Genomic DNA, 23,061 nt, shown 5'->3' on the forward strand with positions numbered 1-23,061 from the left:
AAATAATTACTCTGCAAATATTTTTGATATGTTTATAAGTTTGTATTGCATTGTTGGGTTGGGAAAATTTGTGTTCACAATTTTCAGTTTGTTTTTCTTATAAAATTGAGCTATTTAATTGATACCACTGAATATTAGTGTACTTTTAAACATCTGATTGTTAACTCATGAATCAGCCTTGATTTACTTTTGGTAAAAGTTGTGGCTATTGCCCCAACTGGTTTGGCTCAGTGGATAGAGCGTCGGCCTGAGGACTGAAGGGTCCCAGGTTCGATTCCGGTCAAGGGCATGTACCTGGGTTGTGGGCACATCCCCAGTAGGAGATGTGCAGGAGGCGGCTAATCGATGTTTCTCTCTCATCGATGTTTCTAACTCTCTATCTCTCTCCCTTCCTCTCTGTAAAAAATCAATATATTTTTTTAAAAAAATAAATAAAAATAAAATATATTTTGATATCCTACAGAAAGAAAGGGAGAATAGAAAGTTAGAAACATCGATGAGTGAGAAACATCGATCAGCCGCCTCCTGCACACTCCCTACTGGGGATGTGCCCGCAACCAAGGTACATGCCCTCGACCGGAATCGAACCTGGGACCTTTCAGTCCACAGGCCGACGCTCTATCCACTGAGCCAAACCGGTTTCAGCAATAAAATATATTTTAAAAAAAAAGATGTGGCCGAAACCGGTTTGGCTCAGTGTATAGAGCGTCGGCCTGCGGACTGAAAGGTCCCAGGTTCGATTCCGGTCAGGGGCATGTACCTGGGTTGCGGGCACATCCCCAGTGGGAGTGTGCAGGAGGCAGCTGATCGATGTTTCTCTCTCATCGATGTTTCTAACTCTCTATCCCTCTCCTTTCCTCTCTGTAAAAACTCAATAAAATATATTTAAAAAAAAAAAAAAAAAAAAAGATGTGGCTATCAATGTCATGCTCAAGTTGCTATCAGGTATACTAGCACGATGATTAAATATGTTTTGCCTGATGTATTTTGAATTAAAATTTCATTTTTTACACTTAAAGGACTATTAAAAGGAGTGAAAAATTTTTAAATGTTTACTAAGAGGGGGAATGCCTTAGGTCAGTGGTCGGCAAACTGCGGCTCGCGAGCCACATGCGGCTCTTTGTCCCCTTGAGTGTAGCTCTTCCACAATATACCACGTGCGGGCACGCATGTACAGTGCGATTGAAACTTCGTGGCCCATGCGCAGAAGTCGGTATTTTGTGGAAGAGCCACACTCAAGGGGCCAAAGAGCCGCAGTTTGCCGTCCACTGCCTTAGGTTGAGAATTTTCTATTTCTATGATATTATTGCATGCAGACTTTGGTGTGTTTTTTTTTGAAGATACAAAACAAACGTATTAGATGTAATGTAGTGGAAAGAACACTGGATTAAGTGTGCATTTGAGAACTGACTCTGCCTCAGACTTGAAATGGTACCCAAGACTAGTCCTTTAACCTCCCTCTGATGAGTCTGCCCATCTGCTCTATCTTTTCCTTGCTCAAAGTCCTCCATTAATACCCTATTCAGGATGAAAAGGCTAGGGGTCTAGTACATTCTTCCCCCAAATTCCTTATTACTATTCTCTCCAAGTTCACTGGGCTCCAGGCCCACTGACTTTGAAAACATCAGACAAACTTGGTTTGAAAGCCTTTGTGCTTGTAAGTCCTCAGCCTGGAATGCCCCTCCCCAAGATATCCGCAGTGCCCTGCCACTCACCTCCTTTAAGTGTTCACTCAAATGTCCCTTTTTCCCCCCCAGTGTGACCTCTGAAATGGAACCACTCTTTTCCTGCGCACCATACCCCACCCCCGCCCCCTTTACAGCCCATATCACCATCTGACAGTGAATTTACTTGTTTTTCTCTATCTGAATGTTAGGTTCACTGCTCTACCCACAGAACTTAAGAACAATGCTTGTCACATAGCGGGCGCTCGTAAATACTTGTTGAAGAGAGAACCTAATCTGTAAAATCGAGGCTAGCAAGCCGGCGGGATCATCCGTTAATAAAAGGTGAAGCCATGTGCATCTCATCTGTGCGCCGCCTTAGCGCCCAGATTCCTGGCACTACTGTCGGGAGCAGCCCAGCTCTCCTCCGCGGGGCGTGCACTCACTTTGCAGGAGGCGGAGGCGGCGGGGGTGGCGGTGGCGACTGCGGTGGCGGTGGCGGCGGCGGCGGCAGTGGCAGTGGCAGCGGCCTCAGGGTCTCCTTCTTCGTGGACCAGATCCAACAGCTGGAAGCCTGCGTCACCGCCGGCTTCTGGGTTTTCCCGCGCGTCCTCGGACTCCAGATCATCCAAGAGAAGGCCCGAGGGTCGGCGGCTAGAGACTACCCTGTAGCGACCCTCCTGCTGGATCTTCCGAGTCGACGCGCGGAGGTCGTGGCGGATACGCTGATGGGTGCCCCAGGGTGGGGGCAGAGCGCGCAGGAGCGGCTGGACCGGGTCCTCCTGGAGGGCAACAGGGAAGGGGAGCGGCGTAAGCAGGGGATCGGGTGGGGGTCAGGGAGACAGTGTCATCCCGGCGGCGCCCTCAGAGCCCCTCCACTCAGGCTCCACCCCCGCCCGATACCTGGGAGCACACGGTAGCCACCAACTGGAAGACATTTTTCTCTGCTGCTTTCTCCAGACCCTCGGGGGGCGTCTTCTGGACCGCCAACTCCACCACATCTTTCCGGAGGCGTTTACAGGCGAGGACCAGGGCCTCGGCAGGCTCCTCGCTGCGCTTCCGCTTCACGCGGAGTATAGCCGTGCGACCAGCCTCCATAGCGGCGGTCGCGAAGCAGTGTGGGAACGCGTAGGGTGCGACAGGAAAGACTTCAGGTTCTACTTCCGGGTCCCGTCCCCCTCATCCGGCGTAGGAAGGTCCCGCCCCCTTACGCCGGCCGCGGTAATGTGGCCCTGGCGGCGGAAGTGAGCGGAGCGGCGTCCGCGGCCGGTGAGGCGCTGAGCATGTTGGGTAGGTGGGAATCGCATCGGAGCCCGGGATGCAGCCAGCGTCCTGTCCCCGCCGCAGGGCTCCGGCGGCTGGGCCTGGCGTGGGCGTTCTCGGACGCCGCGGTACGCACTTCTGCGGGGCTTCCGAGAACCTTTCGAGGGTCCGCGTGGGGCGGCTCCGAGCGCCCGGGCCGGCGGAAGAGCGGGGTTTCAGGCGGGCCCCGGTTTTGCCGCCCTCTCTGGTGATGGCCGCTTGCTGGGCCCGTGGGGGAAGCACCTCTGCGATGAACGGGTTGACAGGACGTACCTGGACTCGCCCCTCAGCGCCAGAGCTTGCCGTGGTGGTTGCCATCCCCTCCTCGTAAATGTCCGCATTAGTTGACAGCTCTGGGAGAATGAGGAGGGAGGGGGTCAGGCTGCCCCCTGAGCCTGGAGTGTGGTCTTCCTTTGGGAGGGGACACGTCTTAAGAACAGGGGAAGATGTTTATCCGTAGAAGATGTACGTAGGGAGGTTACAGGACGTGGTTCCCTATCGAAGCATTCATTTAGATTAATACGAAGCCAGTGACTTCCCTGCCGTTCTGAAAAGACTCTGGTTCTAGTCGTAGCCTCAGCAACATCACAGACAAAAAGGGATTCCACGGGATCAGGGTTTCTAGACCCTCCGCACAACGGACCCCAGCAACCTGTGCGCCTCTCTGCGCCGTTTCACTGCAGCTGATTTACCCGCCGCGCAGGGTAGTCTAAGGGGTGGGCAAACTTTTTGACTCGAGGGCCACAATGGGTTCTTAAACTGGACCGGAGGGCCGGAACAAAAGCATGGATGGAGTGTTTGTGTGAACTAATATAAATTCACAGTAAACATCATGACATAAAAGGGTACGGTCTTTTTTTTTTTTTAGTTTTATTCATTTCAAAGGGGCCGGATCCGGCCCACAGGCCGTAGTTTGCCCATGGCAAGAGGGGGTGAAGTGCCCTCTCCCCACACCCACCTAAATCCTACCCATCTTTGTGTGAATGTGTGTGTAAATTCTCACAGGATATTTTTTCCATTGATTTTTTGTTTCAGAGAGACTGGGAGGGAGAAATGAGGGGGGGAGAGAGAGAGAGAGAGAGAGAGTACATGGATTGGTCGCCTTTCGCAGGGCCCCGCCGGATTGGTTTGAACCTACATCTGAGTTACGTGCCCTTGACTGGGAATTGAACCTGGGACCCTTCTGTCCGCAGGCCAACACTCCAACCACTGCGCAAACCGGCCAGGGCCCTACCCATCTTTTAAGCCTTCCCTGAACATTCGCTGAAATGTCATTTCTTCCTACTGCAGCCTGTGCCAATTGGACACAGTTTTCTAAAGCACATTACCGACTCGGGTAGTTCTAGATACTGTCTTTTTAAAAAGGGTATCAGCATGTGAGATGTACAGAGCTGGTTATAGCAATGGTTTGCAGACTAGGTTACAAACCATTGCTGAGTAATGAAATCAGCTTAGTGAAATCGTGGTCTATTAAAAAATAAAATGAAAATAGGATAAAATATATGAGGGCCATGGCAAGACTAAATATGTTTTGTGAAACTTGGTTATGTTTGTGTTTGTATGTATGTGTCTCAGTGTAAAATATATTACTTACTGGGGTTGTCGGGAAGTTTGAGAGCCCCTGGATTAGAAAGTAGATATTCTGGGGTTTTAGAAGCAGAGTTTTGCTGAACGACAGATGGACTACGTTGAACCAAGCTAGTGATCACCCGAGTCTTGAGAAAAGTGTTTCCCATCCTCTTGTATAAAAATTCAGTATTTACTTAGTCTTGGTAATTTCAAGAGAAAGCCAATAGCTGTGGCCAATAAAATGCCTTGAGGGGACCTCCTCCACAAAAAATAATCATGTTTCCTGAAGATGGGCCAGTGTTTCACAAGAATGAAGGGGCATGAACACTTGCTGTTCCTGAATGTCAGAGGAAGGGGGCATTGGGAGACTCCATTCCTGCTGAGAGGTGCCTTCAGCTTTGAGCTGTGGTGTTCCTGTCTCTCAGAAATAAATATCTTTGAGCAAAAAGGCCATACAAGACATTTTATCTGTCTGATAATATTTTATTTATTTGAAACAAATTTTTTTAAATGAAGAAAGGTTTTTCAAAATTGCTTTTTAAAATTAAATACTGAGTAGATAAGTAATTATTATGAAAAATAGCGAGGCATGAAGAATGACAGTATCATGAGCACCTGTATTCCCACCACCCAGTTTTAGAATTCACCTGCTCTTAAAGTCCCCTGTGTGGCCCTTCTTTATTGATTTTTTATTTTTTATTGATTTCAGAGAAGGAGGGAGAGAGAGAGAGAGAGAGAGAGAGAGAGAGAGAGAGAGAAATATCAGTAATGAGAGAGAATCATTGATTGGCTGCCTCCTGCATGCCCCCCACTGGGGATCGAGCCTGTAACCCAGACATGTGCCCTGACCGGGAATCCAGCTGTGACCTCCTGGTACATAGGTTGACCCTCAACCCCTGAACCACACCAGCTGGGGCTGTGTGGCCTTCTTGATCCCATCCTTTTTCCTTCCTACTATCCTATTCCCTGCTATGCACTTTAGTGTGATCCCTAAAGAATGTGTTGTTCTGTTTTGAATAATTATACATCCTATATAATAAAAGCCTAATATGCTAGTTGTCAGGTGGGCCGTTCAAGCAATCAAAGTATAATATGCTAATGATATGCTAAGTCCGCTCAACCATTCGCTATAATGTTCACCGACCACCGGGGGCAGATGCTCCAACTGGTAGGTTAGCTTGCTGCTGGGTTCCGGCTGATCGGAACTGAGCCAGACAGGCTGGACATGCCCTGGAGCCCTCCCGCAGTCCCTCCCTGGCTAGCCAACCTCTTGCGTCCCTCCCCAGTACATGAAGCATCAGTGGGGTCCCTCGGCCTGGCCTGTGCCGTCTCACAATCCAGGACCCCTCAGGGGATATCGTAGAGCCAGTTTCGGCCCAATCCTGCAGGCCAGGTCGAGGGACCCTACTGGTGCACGAATTCGTGCACCGAGCTTCTAGTTTTATATAAATGTGAACTTATATGTATTCTGTGACTTGTTTTTTTTTTTTATGACTCAACATTATATTCCTGGGATTATCCATGTTTGTGTATAGTTGTGACTGACTTGTTTAGATGAAGGTTTTCCTAATTCGTTTGAATTGCTCTATCTTTGTATTTTTCCTTAAACTAAATGTCTAATATCCTTAGATAGTTTTAGTGGCACTCCTTTACCACCACCCCAATTTCTCTCTGTTCTTTCCTACTAGCCCTTTCCTCTGCTTTATTTTCTTTGTCACCTACCTTTACCTGAGGCTATGCCCAGATGTACCTTTGAGGCTCATTTGACCCAGTTGGAATCACTGAGGACTGCTCAAGTTTCCAGATAGTTTTATGAACTTGTGTATTACAGTTTTTAATGTTATATGGGGAATATAAAACCAAGTAAGTCTTGCTGGAAAAATGAAAATTCTGATTAACAAATATTTTCAGTGGTTTTGACATTGTTGTCAATTTCTTGGACTCCCCCCCGCTTTGTTTTCTTGTCTTTTAACATTTTTTCTTTTCTTTTCATTCTTGGGCATTATAATGTGAATAGGTTTCTGACTGCCTGACCTGTTCATAAGAAGTAAGCTGGCCAGTGATAAAATTGAGGAGCTGATTGGCATCATGAAGATCTTCTGTGGGAGGGCCAATCCGACCACAGGATCTGTGGAGTGGCTGGAGGAAGATGAGCACTATGATTACCACCAGGAGATTGCCAGGTAACAAGCGTTTGTTCACAGTTGGCTGCAGCTGGATGGGGCACTTGATCTCAAAGCAGATGCCTTGAAATTTAGTCTGAGTGTGCAATAGGACATGACCCAGTGCTTCTGGGCAGGTATAGGTCACAAGCATGTGTGCTCAGCCAAGTAGGTTTGTGTGGGAGTTAGGCTGAGTCATTCCTGTGTGGGAAGTCAGAGGATCTGTCTAGTGGAGCAAAGAAGACCCAAGGTTCAGTAGTAGTAGAAGAGTTTATGAAAGTTAATTATTTATTGGTGCCACTTAAATAGTGACATTCCTCATATAGTTAAATTCTCCTGAAAAGTTGAAAATTGCTTTTTCTTTTCTTTGAAGGGATAATAAAAGTATGTGAGTTACTGTTATTTAGCAATCATTAAGTGCATACAACATGACAACACTGTGCTAGGGCAGTGAGTACCAAAATGAAGAAGAAAGGTTCCCATCCTTAAGGAACAGGTAGTTTTATGGAAGAGACAGACATAACAAATGACGGTGCAGAGAGATAAAGGCCCGTGGAAATGGGCACAAACGTTTATGCCCATTAGCAACAAGAACCAGCTGGCCTGGGGGGTTGATATCTACATGGAGAGAAATTGGAGTGGCAGTCAGTTCAGTGTGCTGGAGTGTGGTGCAAAAGTAGGGCTGTGATGAGAGAGGATGCTGAAAAGGTAGGCGGAGGTCATGTTTTAAACTTGGTAGTGAATATAAGAAGAGGAGCATGAGTATGCATGTGGGCTCTCCCCTTCCTAACTCTCACATTGGCCAAGCTACTTAACTTCTCTGTGCCTAAATACAATAATATATTCCTCAATATCTATAATGATAAAAGCATAATATGCTAATTAGACTGCTGTCCTTCCAGACGAAGCCGGGGCTGTGAGGGAAGCCGGTGCCGGCACCTGGGGGGAGGAAAGCCTACTCTTGCACGAGTTTTGTGCATTGGGCCTCTAATATACAATAGAATAACTCATAGGATGCAGTGATGGAAGGAGAGAGAAATTTCAGGAAGCATCAGGCTTTCTGATTAGAGTGACTAGGTAGATGGAGCTACCATTTCCTGAGAGGAAGAACACAGGAGGAATTGGTGGTGTTGGGCAGGGGAGTTGATGGAGAGTAGGTATTGGGACATCCAGTAGAGATGCCAGTGGACAGGTATGTGGGTCTGGAGACAATTTGCAGTTGTTAGTGAGGGTGGAAACAAGACTCTCAGAGACAGTGTGGAATGGGAAAGGTAGAAGGCTGAAGGGGTTCTGGGACAGCTGAGGAGGCAGGAGAACCAGGAGGGCGTGTCACAGAGGAGAAAGGAGGAGAGTGGTTCAGGAAGGGGGCGTGTCCAGCAGGGCCAGGGAAGTCCTGGGTGTTAGCAATTGGAGTGAGCTAATGGTGTTGAAGGGGAGCGGTGTCAGTGCAGTGGTGGGGAGTGAGTGGGTGATGAGACGGAGAAGATGGGAGTGAAAGTGCCTCTTAAAAAGTGGAGAAAGCCCTGACTGGTTCGGCTCAGTGGATAGAAAGGTCCTGTGGACTGAAAGGTCCCAGGTTCGATTCCGGCCAAGGGCATGCACCTGGGTTGTGGGCACATGCCCAGTGGGGGGTGTGCAGGAGGCAGCTGATCGATGTTTCTCTCTCATTGATGTTTCTAACTCTCTATCCCTCTCCCTTCCTCTCTGTAAAAATCAATAAAACATATTTTTCAAAAAAGTGGAAAGAGGTATAAAGGACCAGATATCAACTAAGCATTCATAGGAGGGTTCAGATATAAAAACCTTGGTGTGCCATAAAAACACCCTATTCTCTTCAGAGTGCAGAGCTTCTCAAAGTGTAGAGTATGGCTTGCCTGGGTCGCAGTTGCCTGGAACACCAGTTCAAGTGCAGATTTCCAGACTTGCAGCCCGATCTGGATCAGAATCTCTTTGTGTGTATGCTGCGAATCTGCATTTAAAAGAAGCTCTGCAGTGAATCTGATGTTGACCTGAAGCCGGAGGTCCTGTGTTTAGCGGGAGTGCCTCAGCTCTCACTTGGAACTCTCAGAAAGCATCTTTGGGCTGGGCCTGCCGAGTTCTGGGGGGCTCATCCTGATCCTGCTGGAGGTTTTCAAATTTGTAATTGTTACGGTAGAAATATAGATAATCAACTCTCCTCCCTTTAACACTCTATAGTTTGGTAAACTCTTAGTTTTTCCTGATGACATGAAGGAAAATGCTGAATATACAGCAGATAATATACTTTGCCTTTCCCCAATTCCTCCTCCTAGTGTTACATCTGTGATTATCCCACTGTGCAAATTATGCAAGGTTATGTAAAGTATTAAACTCAATCTAAGTTAGTCTGAGGAAAAAATGTTTACGGGGGTGGGTTATTAGGGGTCAGTGTGTGTGTGGGGAGGACATGTAATACTTTCAACAATAAAGATTTAATTAAAAAACGTGTAATGTATAAAATGATCAGTATGTTAGTGGCTTTGGAGTTACTGTGACAGGGCTGACTACTAGAGCATTCTTAGGTCTTAGGTTCTTTGCTGAAAGAATAAATACTTGCCTGAGGTTTTTTATTTAGTACCAAAGAATTATAGAATATAACTGTTGACGTATGAAATTCCAAATTTGTAGAGAATTTTTATTTGAACCAAACTGACCACATATGCCGGGAGCAAGATTTCAAATGCTCCAGAGAATAACAGTTTTGTAGCTTCTTTTATTGAAATTAAGGAAGGAAATAAGATTTCAAGGAGGCGGGGAAAAAGCAAGGTGCTGATTGGATTATAGGGTAGTTTAATAAGATTATGTAGGTGCTTTTTGAGGGTGGTTTATTTCAAACGTGTGTTAACTTCGGAATTTATGATCACATCACTGTGTGAGGTTACTTTCCATACCCCCCTCCCCTCTCCCGCACCCCCCCCCCACATAATTCCTGTAAAGTAGTTTAAAACCTGCCTGAATGTTTGTCTCATCTGATTTAAGAATGCACCTATATATCTGTGAATATGCTCATATGTTGATGTATATTACTTTTAGCAGAGGTTTCTGACGTGTCTTTTTGATTTTTAGATCTTCTTACGCTGATATGCTGCACGACAAAGACAGAGTAAGTGTTAAAGGAAACTGTTACCTTGATGTGGGGTTTTGAAACCTTGGATTATGGGAACCCTGGAGGCATGATGTTGGAATGATGCTGAGAGTCAGTATGGCGTTATGGCTGGGAATTTTGTCTGGAGGCTGGGTCCTATTTCTGGCTCTGCTCTTGACCTGAGTGTGAACTTGGACAAAACATGGGACCTCTGTGGACCTTGTTTATTAGGATTTAAGACGTACTATCTGATCTCCATAATCTCCTCTAGATAAAAATTCTCTAATTACATGATGTTTTGTCCTGTATAGTCAGTTTGTAATTTAAAAATAAAATTTCTAGAGGTCACTGCAGACTGTATTTTGTAAAGCAGATTTGGCTTTCATTGCAGAATTACATTTCAGCTTTCCTCTTTCATTTTTATTTTTTTAACGTTTCTTTTTTAAAAAAAATATTTTTTTATGAATTTCAGAGAGGAAGGGAGAGGGAGAGAGAGATAGAAACATCAATGATGAGAGATAAACCATTGATTGGCTGCCTCCTGCAAGCGTCCCACTGAGGATTGAGCACAGAACCTGGGCATGTGCCTTGACGGGGAATCAAACCATGACCTCCTGGTTCATAGGTTGACGCTCTACCGATGAGCCATGCTGGCTGGACTAATTTGATAGGTTTGAACTAATTTCTCATTGTAGTTTTAATTTGCATTACCCTGATAACTACTGTGTATGAGCTCTTTTCATTTATTAGCTATTCATGTTTACTGTTTTATGACTTAGTAATTTATAGGAGTTCTTTATATATTCTGGGTAATAACCTTGTCAATTATATTTATTGCAAGTGTCTTATCTTAGTTTGTGGGTTGTTTTTCCATCTGATAAACACAAGTCTTAAATTTTAATGTCAAATTTATCTTATATGTCCTTTAAAGGTTGGTACTTTTTGTGTTTTGTTTAAGAAATCCTTCCCGTTGCCAAGGTTTTTAAAGGCTGATATATAAGATTTCAATTGACTTTTACTTATTGATTTGGAATCCTGTAATCTTTCTAAATTCTGTAACTCAATAATTATCCATTGGTATTTTGGGTTTTCTTTTGTAGACATTCATCTTGTCTGTGAACAAAACAAAATAATTTTATTTATTTTTTTCTAGACCGTATTTCTTCTTGCTCTAGCATGTTGGGTAGAATGTCCAATTTAATGTTGTCCACTTCATATATTTTTAAAAAACTTTTGCTAGAAGTTGTTCATCATATCCTTTAATCTCTCTAATATCTGCGGCATATATACTGATACTACTCTCCTCTTCATTTCCAGTTTTTGGCTACCTGTATTTCTTTATCTCCCTCTACCTTTTATTTATTTATTTTTGAAATAGTCTTACCAGTTCATTGGTTTTATTAGTCTTTTTTAAAAAAATAGGTAATAGATATTTTGAGAGAGAGGGGAAGGGAGAAGAGAGAAACATCTGTGTGAGAGCGTAACATCCATTGGCTGTTTCCTACACATCTTCTACTGGGGATTGAGCTGTAACATCAATCAGCTGTCTCCTGCACACCCTACTGGGGGATCAAACTGTAACCTGGGCGTGTTCCCTGACCAGGAATGGAACCTGCAACCTTTTGGTGCATTGGATGTCTCCCAACCAACTGAGCCACACCAGCCAGGATGATTTTATTAATCTTTTGAAATAACTCACTTTTTTTGAAAATATATTTTTTATTGATTTCAGAGTGGAAGGGAGAGAGATAGAAACATTAATGATGAGAGAGCATCATTGATCGGCTGCCTCATGCACGCCCCCTACTGGGGATCGAACCTGCATCCTGAGCATGTGCCCTTGACCAGAATCGAACCTGTGACCCTTCAGTCTCAGGCCGATGCTCTATCCACTGAGCTAGTGGCTAGGACTGAAATAACTAACTTTTATCCTTCTTGATCTTATATTTGTTTCTTAGTTCATTAATTTTTATTCTTCATTATTTTTATTCATTCACTTATTTGGAGTTTATTTTGGTTGTCCTCTTTTTACTAGTAATTTTTTGAGGTGGATGCTTACTTCATCTTTTGTCTTTTCTAATACTTTTTTCTCCAAATATTGCTTTAGCCATTCCATGAGTTTTGATATGTAACTTTTTAAAATCTTTTTTTCTTCAATTATATTTTTGTTATTGAGATTTCCAACTTGATTGCACTGTGGTCAGAGAATATTGCCCTTTTGATACCAGTCCTGTATTAGTTATAACAAATTATCCCCAAATGTAATGTCTTAAAAACAATTATTATCTTATACTTTCTGTGGGTCAGAGAACTGGGCTCCACTTAGCTGGGTCTCCTGGCTCTGGGTCTCTCACAGGCTGTGATCAAGGTCTTAGCTGGTAGGATAGTCATCTTCAGGCTAACTTGGGGGTGGATCCACTTCCAACTGCCTGACCTCCTAATATTCCTTATTAATTGTCCAGCTCGTCGGTACATTTAAAAAGATTTACAAATACCTTCCTAGGATTTTTAGTTATTGTCAACAGAAGAGTACTTATTCAGCTAAACTCTTACAGATGGAAGGTGTATCTGTTAAGTTACAAAAGGCCATAACTAGTGCTTGCTTTGGCAGCACACATATTAAAATTGGAACGATACAGAGAAGATTAGCGTGGCCCCTGCGCAAGGATGACACGCAAATTCATGAAGCGTTCCATATTAAAAAAACCCCACAAACAAACAGAAAAAACAAGAAACTATAACTAAAAACCTTCACGATGCAAGGAAATAATTTTCTGAGAGGGAAACATATTTAGACAAGGAAGTTATGTGAAATAGAGTCCAGTAAGGAAAGCAAAAGCCACACACATATTTTAATAGAGGGATTTGGTTACACAGATGTGGGAGGCCTGGGAAGCTGATGAGGTCACGGAGGTCAGCTTGTGATAGGAAGAGCAGGAAACAGTTACCTTGCCAAGGGCTGGGGAAACAGAAGACTGTGGTTTTCTGGAACAGGGGTGGGCCATTTGGACTTTCACACATCATTCTCAGGCCATACAAAATTATCAACTTAAAAATTAGCCTGCTATATTTGGTCAAACAATTAACTCACCCCTAATGCCCTGGCGAGACCAAATAATTTTGTGGGCATTGTAGGCCCAAGAGCTGCATGTTTCCCACCCCTGATCTGGAAGCTTGGAGGAGAGGGCCTGTGGGTCTCCAAGAGGGATCTCTGTTTGAGTATTGCTGCTACTCATGAGGGACGCCCGGGGAGGTGGTTATGGGAGGCCTGGCAGGAGCTGGCATCTGGAACCAGTTGCTACACCTGGGAGGACACTGAGAGCAGCAGCCATACAGGAAGGAGCAACTCTCTCTCTCCTCTACCTTCCAGACACCCTCAAGATCCTTCTTCTACGTCTGTACCCAGCAGCTGGAAAAAGGAGAAGGCGCTTCCAGAGCCCTAGCCCCAGTATCACTAGGCAGACTGTGGAAGAGTGGGTGTGGAGGGAAGATAATTACTTAAGAAAGGGTAGCAGTTTGACCCAGTGCTCTGGCGGTGTCACGAGGCCTGCCTGACTCAGCTAGCCAGGGCTGTTCCTCGAGGGCCCAGTGTGGCCACTTGCACTGCTGCCGCCGACCATGACCAGAGTTTCACAAAGCACCTTTCTACTTATTTATAACAACTAGCATGAAGTGACAGTTTTTTTCTCCCTTTCTCTTAGAATATAAAATACTACCAGGGTATCCGGGCTGCCGTGAGCAGGGTGAAGGACAGAGGACAGAAGGCCCTGGTTCTCGACATTGGCACCGGCACAGGACTCTTGTCAATGATGGCAGTCACAGCAGGCGCTGACTTCTGCTATGCCATCGAGGTAAGCCACATTCTCCACGTGGGTGTCCTGCCCCTTGCCTCTCCATTTGTTCATAGGTACTCATGGAGTGCTCACTCTGTGCCAAGCACAGGGCCAGGTTCTGAAAGCATAGAACTGAATCAGGTACAATTTCTTCCTCCAGGAGCATGTTTTCCCCTCTGAAAACAGTGTTTGCATGCATGTCAGGATCACTGAGACGCTTTAAACAATACTGATGCCCAGCCCCCCTCCTCATCTCCCCTGCCAGATTTTGATTTAATTATTCTGGGGTGTGGTCTGGCATTGGGATTTTTGAATATGCACCAAGATTGAGACCTACTATCTTATATGTCCCTACAGAGCCAGCTATCTTATTATGTTTATCAATAGTTTGGCAATCTGCCATTTCTTTCCTGTAATAAAACATTAAACATGTTATCTTTCCGATAATGCAAATAATACATTTTTTATAGGAAATTTGTTAAATATAAAATACAAGTAGTTTGTTAATTCAAAGTTAACCATTGCTAAAATTTTGATGAATATCCTTTTTTTTTAAGTCCTCACCTGAGGACATACTTAAAGAGAGAAAGGGAAAGAGAGAGAGAAACATCGATGTGAAAGAGAAACATTGGTCAGTTGCATTCCATATGCTCCCAGACTGGGGATCAAACCCACAAACCCAGGTATGTGCCCTGACCAGGAATGAAACTGGCAGTCTTTCGGTGCATGGGGTGTCCTGACCAGGGCCAGGAGTCTGAGTCACTCTGGCCAGAAGGTGTATATTCTTCCAAGCTTTTGGAGAGGAGGAAAAATTTGTTTCATATGGTGATTGAATTGCAAATAACTCCCAAAATTACACTGGCCTAACCAAGGTAAAAGTTTTTTGCTTTCTCACATGAAGTTCGGAAGTCAGCACTCCAGGGTGTTCTCCTAAGATTGCTTTTAGCTGCCCATCCCACCAAATCTACAGATGGCCGTCATGATCACAGTCTAGAAAGGTGGGCATTTTCCGCTAGGGGACACATTGTGTGTTTGGGGCACAAGGTCATCAGGAGTCTTGGCAAAGGGATTATAGCCAGGTATTCTTTACAGAAGAATATAGCATTTCCCCTTGAATATAGTAAAAGAATTATGTGTTCATGGTGGGAAATGGGGAAGATGCATAAAAAGACTAACAAAAGGGGAAATCTTGTCATTGTGACTAGTCATTCACGTTATCAGTTTGTTATATTTCCACTCTCTGTGTGTCTGTAATGTTTTCTGCCCTAATATGGTGGGAGTTATGTACTAGTAATTTCAATTGAGCAGGCCAGAAAATAGCAGCTGGAGGGGCTTATGTTTAGGGACATGGTAAGGGTTCAGGAAAGACTTCTGGAGAGGAGTTTTTGTGTTGTCCTGGAAAGTTGGGTTTGCTTTGGCAGGTGGGGCTAGAGCAGGGAAAACTCAGGTGTGCCTGGGAACATGAGTGTGGATGAAGCATCAGTTGTGGGGAGAATAGGGTTTGGGGGGAATGGCAGAGGCAGGGAGAAGCATGATGGTTTGTATTGTGGAAGTCCTTGAATATCTTCAGAAAATATCAGTGACGTCCTGCCAGCATTGGAGATTGGGGGCAGTTTTGCTCACACTTAGGTCTCACACAGTAACAGTCTCACTGTGGTCCAGAGAGCAGCTTCACAGATCATCACAGATCATAGTTTGTGAGGCAAGTCCCCTTCCTTGCTCCCTCTAGTGCGGCACTGACACCTGCTGTCCTTATAAGGTAGTGCATCCCGCCCCTGTGCCTGGGGACTCCTAGCTGCCAGTTAAACCCAGGGAAATCTCATTCCTTTGTATTCCTTTTCATGACACACATTTATAGAATAAAGTATTGCAGTTACATGGATGAAGTCTTGTTTATTTAAATGAAATAGACCCAAATAAATATTTTGCCTATATCTTGAATGGTAACAAAGGTTCATTTTAGAAGGAAATTTGGAAGGAAATTCTGTAGTGCAGATCTTTTTTTACTTCAAATCTTAGGACTAGAATCAAGGAATGTCTTGCGAGTGTTGGGTGTTAGGATGTTATTAACTTGATTACTTATTTTTCTTGGGTTTTTGGCTCTCATTTGTAGGTTTTCAAGCCTATGGCTGATGCTGCTGTGAAGATTGTGGAGAAAAATGGCTTCAGTGATAAGATTAAGGTTATCAACAAGCATTCTACAGAGGTTACTGTGGGACCAGGTAAGATCAACACATACTCTGTTGAAAGCTTTGCTTGCTTTTGAAAGGAAGAGGAAAAGGCTTATTCAAGTGATCTGGAATAAATATATCCAGGTAATTGCAGAGATATGGGGCCTCTGCATGTGTCTGAAGAGAAGCATTTTCTTCTCTATTGGTTTATTTCTCTGTTAGCTAAAACGAATCAGCAATGGGTAAACCAGAACTAATCAAGAGCAATAGCAGTGATGCAAACGAAACCTTCTTTTGCTTTAAGCAAGTTGGAATTTTTGTGTGGCTCACCTCTCTGAGTTTCAAGTTTTATCAGACAGAAGTGAAACTAAGTAAGTAGCTGAAATGGTTTTGCTTAGTTCTGACATCTTTCTTCCGCATCTAACATGAGAGATTTGCCTGTATAGCACAATCTCTCCACATTCCCACAATATTTTTTAGAGTTTGGGAGCTTGAACTGGACTCCTAACATTTCATGACCTGGAGAGCACAGTGGAAAGATTTGTAAAAGAAGCTCCTGGGATGAGGTTATGGATATAACCCCATTTTTTTAAAACACAGTATTTTAGTATGGCAATGGTAAGGTCAACATTTTTCTCCCATTAAAAAACAACATTTTTATAGAAAATCTGAAACATGCACAGAAGAAGAAATTGGAGTTCCCTTTTATTAATTTTTAAAACATTATATACATACAAAAGAATGCACAAATCATTATTCCATTTTTAATCAACATTATTTAGGATAATTTTTTTGTTTTCTTTTTTATTAATCCTCACCTGAGGATATTTTTTCCATTGATTTTTAGAGATAGTGGGGGGTGGGAGGAGAGAGACAGACAGACATCAATGTGAGAGTGACACATCGATTGGTTGCTTCCTGCATATGCCCTGACCAGGGCCAGGAATCGAACCGGCAACCCATGTACGTGCCCTTGACCGGGAATCGAACCCGATACCCTTCAGTGCTCGGGCCAATGCTCCAATCACTGAACCATACTGGCCAGGGCTGTAAAGGTATAATTTACATAAAGTGAATGCATCCATGCTAAGTGGATAGTTTGATGAGTTTTGACAAATTTAAATACACTTGTAACCACCACCACAATCAAGATAATAGAATATCTTCATCATGCCCAAAGAGATTCAATACCTTTTACATCAATCCCTCCCATATTCCTAGCCTTACGCACCTACTGATCTGCTTTCTTCAATATAAATGAGATCTGCCTTTTCTAGAATTTTGAGTAAGTAGAATCATGTAGTGTGTATATTTTGTGCTTGCTTTCTTTTCTGTTGCATATTGCTCTTGAGATTTTGACCACGTTCTGTGTATCAGGAAATCATTCTCTTTTAAAAAAAAATATATTTCTTTATTAATTTCAGAGAGGAAGGGAGAAGGAGAGAGAGATAGAAACATCAGCGATGAGAGAACCATTGATTGGCTGTCTCCTGCACACCCCGTACTGGGGAACGAGCCCGCAACCCAGGCACGTGCCCTTGGCCGGAATCGAACCTAGGACCCTTCAGTCTACAGGCTGAAGCTCTATCCACTGAGCCAAGCCGGCCAGGGCAGGAAATTATTCTCTTAAATTGCTAAGCAACACTTCATATGTGGACATACCATAGTCTGTTTACTCCTTAACTTGTTGATGGACACAGATAGTTTCTTGGATAGGTCTTTAGGTTCACTGATCTTACCTTGTGTGGTATCTAATCCACATCTAGTTAACTTTTCATTTCTGATATTGTATTTTTTAATCTCTAAAGTGATTATATTTTTATAACTATTTTTTCTCCTTATGTTTCTTTACATACTTAACATATTTATAGCAGCTGTTTTAACATCCCTATCTCCTATTTCTGTCACCTCGGTCATCCAGGGGTTTGTTCTGTTATCCTAGATCTGGGCTACATTTTCCTTCTTGGCATATCTGGTAATTTTTATTTGGATGCTGTGTATAGGGGAAATTTTGCCTTGCTAAGTGCTGGATTTTGTTATCTTCTTGTAAAAGCTTCATTTGGCATGCAGTTGGGTTACTTGCAGATCGGTTTGATCCTTTCCAGGCTGTTTTTAAGCTTTGTTGAAGCAGGGTTAGAGTAGCTTTAAGTCGCGGCTTCTCAGCAGCTGCACTGTTGACATTTTGGGCCTGATAATTCTTTGTTGGGGGTGGGGAGCTATTCCGAGCATTGTAAGATGTTTATCCCTGGCCTCTAACCAGTGGAAATCAGGAGCACCTCCCTGTCTGTTTGTGCCAAGCAAAAATGTCTTCAGACATTGCCAGATGTCCCAGGGTGAAGGATAGTTTCTTGGATAGGTCACCCCTGCTGAGAACCACAGCGCCAAGGCTACTTTAGCCAAACTGGTAAGGCATGACCTTTCTAGGTCCCTGCTGAGCGCTTGCGTGCCGGCTGATCAGAACTGGAATGTTACCCAGTCCTTGGTGAACTCTGGAACTTGTTCACCTTAGAGCTACATGGTTATTTTTACCTGGCCTTCTAGAGTCCTACCCTATGTGTGTGTGAATATATTCAACAATGACCTAAGGGGAGCCCTGTGCAGGTTTCTGAAGCCCTTTTCTGTGCAATTTCCTCTCTGGTTTTCTCTCCTGCAAGTCCCAGATGCCTTCACTTCCCTGAACTCCAATTGCTGTTTCCTTAACGCAGCACGATTGCAGTGCGCTGCTTACTTCCTCGCTCCCTGTGCTGTGGTCTGGGAAGCGCCTGCTCGCTGAGAGCCAGGGCAGTCGTAGGGGCCACTTTGTTGGGGTCACTTTGTGTCCCTTCCTGGGGAATAAACTGTGTTGCCTCTTGTTCAACGTCTGAAAAGGTTTGTTTCATGTATTTTGTCTGGTTTTCTAGTTGATTACATGGATTGATAAGTCTGATTCCAGTTACTCTGTTTTGGCCAAAGTTGGGGGTTATTTATTAATTAATTTTTATTTTTAATATGTTTTTATTTATTTCAGAGAGAGGAAGGAGAGGGATAGAGGGGTAGAATGATGAGAGAGAATCATTGATCGGCTGCCTCTTGCACACCCCACATTGGGGATCGAGCCCGAAACCTGGCCATGTCTCTGACCAGGAATTGAACTGTGACCTTCTGGTTCATAGGTCGATGCTCAACCACTGAGCCACACCAGCTGGGCAAAATTGCTCACCTGAGTGTCTTGATAGCACAGAGATCGAGCTGCAGAGCAGCCTTTGTCGTGTCACTCTCTGTGTGACTCTGTGCCCTCTTCTAGGCTGTGTATTGTGTACACACACCCTGCACGAGGCCATACCCCTCAAATCCTTTCTTAATACTTTTTCTTTGTAACACTTATCACTGCAATAATGAAATCATTATGTAATTATGTATTTAATGTCTATATCCCCACACAGCTGAAGCATTCTGAGTTTATGGACTGTGTGGTCTTATTTATTCTATTCCATAACTTGTATATAGCTGGCATGAAAGAGTTCAGTAATATTTGTTTAGTGAGTAGATTGTCAACTTTGCTTGGTCCTTAGCCCCTTGTACATGGGACTTTATTTCCACTCGTCCAACTTGACAAGTGGCTTTCTTATTGCTAAGGCTGATGGTCTTCCCTCTGCTTCTCCTCTCAAACACTGCAGCCCTGGTACTTCTGCCGTTTAGTCTTCCTGTTCTTCCTGAAAATGCACGTTTTCCAAGGTTCTGTCCTCAGCCCTTTTTAAAAATAGCATCTAAGTTTGTTGCCTGTTTCCCAGAGATGGATGGATGACACACAGGCATGTGTGCAGCTGACTCGGGGCATTTGTTCATCCATCCCATCATGGGGTAAGACTTAGGAGGCACCTGGAGTAAGCACCCCTCCTCAGGCTCTCACTCACCTGTTAGACACCAGGCTGTCAGGAGTACTTGTCATAAAGCTTTATTTATTTGATACAATTTTGGGCAATAAATCATTTTAAATTATATAATTAGCTTAAAAATTATTCAGGAGGCAGCATTTGCAGAGCTTGGTGGTTGATTGGATGTAGAGTGATAGGGAGGAATCAAGAACTCCGCTAATGTTTGCTGACAGCCTAGGCACTGGGGTATAGTGAACAGACCAGTCAGGGTCTCTATTCTCCTGGAGAGCAAGTAAACCATGCTCAGGTTTCTGGACTGTGTGGTAGTGCCATTCATTGAGGTGGAAACATTGGAGGGAGAAGCAGGTGCATGGGGGTGGGATGTGATTGGCTCAGTTTAGGATCGTGAATTTCAGTTGGAGTTTGGCATCATATCAGAGAGGATAGCAGGGCCACTCGGGAGGATGTTCTCTGTGCCAGAGGACAGAAGTTTCTTCTTAGCCACCATTCACATATTGCCATGAGCACAAGTGTACTTCATAGGAAGTGGGTAGTTTTTACCTTTGCTAGCCTGACCATTGCTGCATGGACAGATCTCGTTACCCCCCTTAACAGATGAGGTGACTGATGGTTAGCAGCGCTGAGGGTTCCGGCTAGAAAGCAGGCTCAAAGCCCAGGTCTCCATGACTCAAGGTTCAGGCTCTGCTGCACTGTTCTTTCAACCACTTTAATGCTTCTGTTCTCTTGCATCATCCATGAGACTTGTCTCCTCTGTAGGGAAGATGAGTGGGCTTTGTCAGATTGTAATTCATGAGCCATTAGGAGTGTTTAGTTAATTCTCCATGATGAATGGCCCCTTCCAAAGTCTGTTCTGTCTCTTGGCTCATTAAAAATTATAGCTATAGAAGTAACATTACATTACATTATAGAAGTTTAGAAAATGGAGTTAATAAGTCTTCTATAACCCTACTTTCCCAACCAACTGGTATGTGTTTGATAACAAGAAATGAACTTAATTCAGGGGGATTTAGTGTAAGGAACTGGGGATTCTGAACCCTGGGTATCAGTGGAATCTATCAGCCTGTCTATCTTGCTTTGGTTTTCTCTCCCTTTCTGCAGCCTAAATATATTTGAAGTACCAGGATTCAGTTTTTGCTTTTCAAATAAGTTTTGCTAATTTAATAATTAAGAGTTTAATTGTTAAGCAGGGGTGGGCAAACTTTTTGACTCGAGGGCCACAATGGGTTCTTAAACTGGACTCAGAAGGAGCTGCGGCCTTGTTTCCCGACGTTGCCATGTTAACACTGCTGCTGGTGAAGGAGCGGAGGGGAGAGCAAGAGAACCTTCCGCTCTTTCGGCTCCGCGGGCCGGGTAGAACAGCCGAACGGGCCAGATCCGGCCCGCGGGCCGTAGTTTGCCCACGGCTGGTATACAGGAAAGTTGAAAGAGCAGTTGTACAGCAAACTCCCATATTCTCTTAACCAAGACTTAACAATTTTAGCATTTTTATATATGTATATGGATTTTTTGCTAAACTGTTGGGAAATCAGTTGAGATGACACTTCTAAATACTCCAGTATTTATATGTACTTTCATTTTAATGACTTATTAACCTTTTATCTGGCATCTAGTTGCTGTTAATATTTTTTCTAGTCTGTTGCTAGTTTCTGATGCTGTTTCCTTGTATTTCTCAGATGGTGACATGCCATGCCGTGCCAACATCCTGATCACGGAGCTGTTTGACACGGAACTGATTGGGGAGGGAGCACTGCCCTCCTATGAACACGCACACAGGCATCTCATGCAGGTAGGGATGAGAGCCTCCCTCATGCGTATTGCTGTGATCTCAGTCAGCTTACACAGCTCTCCTTGATACACCGTGCTCTTCACAGCCTGAGTCCTCAGTACCTCTCCATATACCCAAGGACACCCTTTATTCCTGTAGGATTCTCCTTAATTATGACTTCTGTGCCTCTTGAATGCCAAGTCTGGGTAGGTTAGAGTCAAAAGGTCAGAAACTATCTTCAAATTCAATTCAATTTAGCAAACATTATTTGAGTGTCAACTGTGTGAACTGTTCTAGCATCCAAGGAGAAGTGTGAGGCATCCTATTGCTCTAACCCACGGTCAGTGATGGTGAGGATTTGGTGGGCTGACTGGAGAGGCAGACAAAAGCACCATAGCCATCTGGTTTGGGACTGATAGAAAAGATCAGGGGGGCATGCAGAGGGGGTGGAATTTGGAAAGGCACTGGGGAGAGGGAGAGATGTCCCAGGAAAAGGGACCTGTTTGGTAGGTCACTGAGAACATCAGCTGGGAGGGGAAGGGGACTGTGAGCTAATGGCAGAGAGTGGAGGAGGAGGTGGAAAGCCTTGAAGGCCAGGCCATTCCAGGTGAAGGAGTTTGGGTAGTGGCAATCTTTGACAGTTTCTTTGAAAAGAGAGAGACATGTTGAAAATGTTATCTTGGAGATGTTGATCTTGCTTTTGTATGGACATAAATTGGAAGTGAAGACCCAGAGGCAAAGGCCAGCCAGGGAGGTGTGTCTGCTGCTTCTGCTGGCACCTGCCCTGTAGTCACTGCAACTGTCCCAGCCAGCAACTCTTTTGGGGGGTTCTTAGTGCTCTCAGAGAGAGGAGGGGGCTCCGTCCAGGGCATTCAGGACCAGAGTCCACATTACACAGTCAGCATGTGACTGTGATTGTTCTGTAGATCCCCACACTTGTGAGCTGTCTCATTGTTTCCAAAATGTAAATCCCTTTTCTAGTAACATTAGTAGTAACAATTTCCATTTTTCCACATTAAAACCACCAACTAGATATATCCCTGAAACAGAGAACAAGGATATTTGGAATTTATGTTAATGTTGCCCAATTTGTCCTTCTCTGATTCATCACATTAAAAAGGTAGGCAGACAACTGTCCTTAATTTCCTCTCCCAGCTGGCCTGTAGCAGCCAGGTATGCATTGTTCACTCTAATCACTGTCCCCACCTGCCATCCTGTGTCTGAGCTTGAAGGACTTAGGGCTGTCACACAGAGGCTTCCATTGCCCTGACCCTCTTCCTGTCTTATTGAACTAGGATGCTGGCATGTCTGACAGATAGTCCATGTAGCAGCGGTTCTCAACCTGTGGGTTGCGACCATCGGGAAACACATATAGCATACCAGATATTTACATTACGATTCATAACAGTAGCAAAATTACAGTTATGAAGTAGCAATGAAAATAATTTTATGGTTGGGGGTCACCACAACATGAGGAACTGTATTAAAGGGTCGCGGCATTAGGAAGGTTGAGAACCGCTGCCCTGTAGTGTCGACCCAGGGATAGATCTTAGAAGACGCATTTATTGAGTGCCTTCATTTTTCCAGACCCTCTTTTGGGTACCAAGAATATGAAGG

At 44.2% G+C, this 23,061-nt stretch overlaps 2 protein-coding genes across 4 annotated transcripts in view; one reads left to right on the forward strand and one right to left on the reverse strand.

Annotated features, from left to right (window-relative positions):
* Positions 1–2,773, reverse strand: part of SLC7A6OS (solute carrier family 7 member 6 opposite strand) — a 9,317-nt gene extending 6,544 nt beyond the window's left edge. Inside the window, exons 1-2 of the mRNA XM_081107623.1 lie at positions 2,568–2,773; positions 2,111–2,446 (exon numbers count right to left, since the gene is read on the reverse strand). Coding sequence (XP_080963749.1) covers positions 2,111–2,446; positions 2,568–2,762 — 531 coding nt within the window. The 5' untranslated portion in view covers positions 2,763–2,773. The remainder of the gene's footprint in view (positions 1–2,110; positions 2,447–2,567) is intronic.
* Positions 2,774–2,890: 117 nt separating this feature from the next.
* PRMT7 (protein arginine methyltransferase 7) overlaps positions 2,891–23,061 on the forward strand; it is a 37,816-nt gene continuing 17,645 nt past the window's right edge. For 2 of the 3 annotated variants that reach the window (XM_081107637.1, XM_081107638.1), the window contains exons 1-6: positions 2,891–2,954; positions 6,553–6,718; positions 9,782–9,818; positions 13,502–13,651; positions 15,747–15,855; positions 21,353–21,465. In XM_081107637.1, the coding sequence (XP_080963763.1) occupies positions 6,624–6,718; positions 9,782–9,818; positions 13,502–13,651; positions 15,747–15,855; positions 21,353–21,465 (504 nt within the window). In that variant the 5' untranslated portion in view covers positions 2,891–2,954; positions 6,553–6,623. Of the gene's footprint in view, positions 3,056–6,552; positions 6,719–9,781; positions 9,819–13,501; positions 13,652–15,746; positions 15,856–21,352; positions 21,466–23,061 lie in introns of all 3 variants that reach the window. The other variant, XM_081107636.1, reaches the window with a different exon arrangement.

This window comes from Myotis nattereri (assembly GCF_964212035.1).
Source record: "Myotis nattereri genome assembly, chromosome: 15".
Classification (NCBI taxonomy): Eukaryota; Metazoa; Chordata; class Mammalia; order Chiroptera; family Vespertilionidae; genus Myotis; species Myotis nattereri.